At 46.1% G+C, this 3831-nt stretch overlaps 1 protein-coding gene across 1 annotated transcript in view; it reads right to left on the minus strand.

Annotated features, from left to right (window-relative positions):
• Window positions 1-930: 930 nt before the first annotated feature.
• CLEC5A (C-type lectin domain family 5, member A) overlaps window positions 931-3831 on the minus strand; it is a 12514-nt gene continuing 9613 nt past the window's right edge. The window contains exon 6 of the mRNA XM_006887235.1: window positions 931-1045. Coding sequence (XP_006887297.1) covers window positions 931-1045 — 115 coding nt within the window. The remainder of the gene's footprint in view (window positions 1046-3831) is intronic.

A 3831-nucleotide genomic window follows, 5' to 3' on the forward strand; every position in this document is an offset into this window, starting at 1 on the left:
GCTGGTCATCTTCCAAGGGAATCCTGCCCAGAGCCAACCCCACCACAAGGACTTGTCTCCTGTCCCACACTCTGCTCTGGGAGCCCATCCCTGGGCCTGACCACTTCCACTGAGGAGCCCTCTGCTGTCCCAGCAGGGGTCCCTGTTTGGATGGGGGTCTCTTTGGGTCTCTGTTTAGATGGAAATCTCTTAGGGTCCCTGTTCAGATGGGGGTCTCTTTGGGTCCCTGTTCAGATGGGGGTCTCTTAGGGTCTGTGTTTAGATGTAGGTCTCTTAGGGTCCCTGCTTAGAAAGGGTCTCTTAGGGTCCCTGTTTAGATAGCAGTCTCTTCAGGTCCTTGTTCAGATGGGGGTCTCCTAGGGTCCTGGTTAGGGCTGTAGATGTTGAGTTTACCCTCTCCCACAATGTGGCTCTCTGCAGAACTTCCACACGTGAACAGCCTGCATTTTCTCCCTGTTGGTGTTACTGAGGTTCTAGCAGTCTAAATCCTGCTGGTCTGTCAGAAACACCAAGTTCTATAGAAACAAATTAGTGTCCACACCAGGCCACCCATCTCCATGAGGCTGATCTTTACCTCAGATGGCTCCACTCAGCTGCCCAGCAGAGTCCATAAGCTCGTGCCCCCAAGCAGGCCAGACCACCACTGATGTGCAGGGGCCACTGGACATTGACCTGTGTGGATCCGCCACAGGTAGGGCTCTCACAGGAAAAGGTCTTGGGGATCGGGGTGTGGAGTGGGGAGTTAGCTGGTGTGTGCGTGTGTGTTGGGGAGGGGCCTGAGCCCCAGTATTCACACAGGAGGCTGGCAGAGGTTCTCGTATGAAGGTACATTGGTCGTCACTCTGTATTTCCTGATCCGGTTGTAAGTACTCTTTCTGCCACCTCCTTGTGTGTATGTGGTGATCTTGTCAGAGATCACAGGGACGGTGGTCATGTGGCTTTCTTCTCACAGATCCAGCGGTAACTGGTTTCACACAGTGCAGAGTCGAAGGTCTGTGTCAGGCCAATGGTCGCACAGTTGAAATTCTCAATGTGGTTGATGACACTAATGAGAAAGAAGGTGTGGTTAAGACCTCACAGATTCCAGAGGGAGGGTCTCAGAGGGGAGTGAGGGAAGGGTGGATGGCTGACGAGGTCTCCTTCTCATCCTCAAGCCAGATTTCCTTTCTCACAGGATCTCTTCTACCCTGAAACTCTCCCTATAGACTTTCCACAAGCTTTTGAGGATATAGAGTCTTGGATTAAGGCACTTTCTTACTGTTAGTCTGGGCAAAGGGGCCAAAGAGAAGAATGAAGAATTCAGAACTCAAATGCTAATGGCCTTGCCTGCTACTGATAAGAAGAGCAAAAGGCCTTGCATGTCTGGCTGAGCTAGCAGGTGGCTCGTAAATCAGAGTGGAATGTCCCTCCCTAAAGAGCATTGCCATGGGAAAGTCTGCTGTTAGGGACCTCTCCAAAGTACTGAAGAGCAATGGTGTCTCTCTGGAGACTAAGGTGCGTCTGATACAGGCCATGGTCTTCACAATCACCTGTTATGCATCAGAGAGTTGGACAATGACCAAGAAGGATAGAAGGAGAATTGATGCCTTTGAGCTGTGGTGCTGGAGAAGAGTATTGAGAATACCATGGACTGCTAGGAAAGCAAACAGATTTGTCCTGGAAAGGGTTAAACTGGGTGGCTCCTTGGAGGCAAGGATTCTGAGGCTCCGTCTAACATACTTTGGACATGTTGTGAGGAGAGACCGGTCCTTGGAGAGGGACATCATGCTTGGGAGGGTGGAGGGACAGCGCAGGAGGGGAAGGCCCTCTTTGAGGTGGATTGATTCAGTGACTGGGATAATTGGGATGGGAGTGTCAGAGACAGTGCGATTGGCACAGGACAGAGCGGAGTTTAGGGCTGTTGTACATAGGGTCACTATGAGTCACAAGCGACTCGACGGCACATAACAACATCAACCACCATGAAGTTCACAGTGTGACTTCCCATTCTGCTTCTCCAGGATGAGGACTCACCTGGGAGCTCCCCTTTCCCCCCTTTAATAAAGCTGCATTAAGCTTTCTCCCATTCTCTCTGATTTCTTCTTGAAGTCCACTAACCTAACACTTACTTATACGGTGCTACTAGAACACATGTAGACTTGGCATTGTAGTGGTGGCATTATGTGTTGGACTTGTCACTGTAAGTTCGCTGGTTCAAATCCATCTGCCTTCCCACAGAAGACAGACGGCAGGCTAGAGAGTGACAGCTCCAGGAACCTGGCTGAGGTCGCCATGAATTGGAATTGCCTTGATGACACTGAGTTTACTGTAACAGTGATACTGCAAGTGACCCGAGATGGTCCAGCACTGGCCATTTTAGATCAATTATATGATCTGTTGTGCTGGAAATGACAAATTGAAGAAGAATGATTTCGCATTCATTCTCAGAAGGAACAGTTCACTCTCTATCCTGAACTACAATGCTGTGAGTAATAAGGTACTATCCACATGGATCAAAGGAAGACTTGTTAAAGCACCAACCACTAAAGGCAAAGATGAAGAAACTATGGATTTCTACACATTTGTGCAGCCTGAAATAGATCAAATATGCAATCAAGAAGCATTCATAATTGTGACTGGAAAAGATGGAAACGAAGAAATACTGAGAGTTGGGTAATAGGACCTTGGTGGCAGAAATGAGGGAGATTGAATGATATTGTTTTATACATTGGATAATTTATTAATTTCAAATACTGTTCTTTTTTTAAAAGCATGATCAACCGCTGTTGTTCACATGACTCAGTTGACTACATATGTCGAAAGAAAACAGTGGAGACGCTCACTCGTAGCCGTTAAAACAAGGCTGACTGTGCATCAGATCACCAACGGCTCACATGTATCATCCACTTGAAATGAAGAAAACGAAGACAAGTCCAAGAGAGCAAAGTACTGCCTGATGTATATGCACTTGAATTTATAAACGATTTCAGGAATAGATTGGATGAATGAACACCAACGACTGAGGTCCAGACGCACTGTGTGATGCTATCAAGGATCTCATCCATGAAGAAAAGTAATCGAAAAAGGGATGTTAGAATAAAACCCCCCCAAATTTTTTTAAAGAAACCGGATGTTAGAAGAGACCCTGAAACTTGTCTTGTAATGTTAAGTCAGTTGAAACAAAGAGAAGAAATGAAGAGAACTGAACATATTTCAGGTCAATTCAAGGACGGTTGGAGAAGTCAAAGCAAAATACCTTAACACAATATAACAACTCAGGTTAGAAAACAAAAGGAAAGAACCAAGCTGGTATTTCTCAAGCTGTGAGAACTGAAAAACAAAGTCCTGCCTTGACTTGCAGTACTGAGATTCTATGGATAAGATGCAGCAAGAACTCAAAAGAAGAGGGAAGCAACAGTCACTGAACCATTTCAGGAAGCAGCATATGATTAAAACATGATGATACGGAAGGGGAAAGTTCAAGTGACGCTGAAGTCATTCGGAAAGAATAAGATTCCAGTGGTTGATGAATTGCTAATCGAGATGTTCGGGCAAACAGACGCAGTGACTCATCTGTGTCAACAAATACGAAGACAGAAGACACGGTCCTGGCCACTGGCTGGAAGAGAAATATTTGTTGCCATTTCAAACAGGTGAGTGTGGAAATGATAATGTCAGCAACAAGTTATTTCTTGCTGATGATTATTAAAATATGACAGGAATTAAAAAGTGATATAGCGTATTATGGTTATCACAAGAGTCCACAATTAAGGTTGCACAGTGGAATGTACTTGGGGCAGTGGGAGGGGCCCGAGGGGATTGTGTACCAGGGAGGGAGTTTTACTTTTAAAA

This window comes from Elephantulus edwardii, unplaced genomic scaffold (assembly GCF_000299155.1).
Source record: "Elephantulus edwardii isolate Elephantulus edwardi_28Jun2011 unplaced genomic scaffold, EleEdw1.0 scaffold00055, whole genome shotgun sequence".
Lineage (NCBI taxonomy): Eukaryota > Metazoa > Chordata > Mammalia > Macroscelidea > Macroscelididae > Elephantulus > Elephantulus edwardii.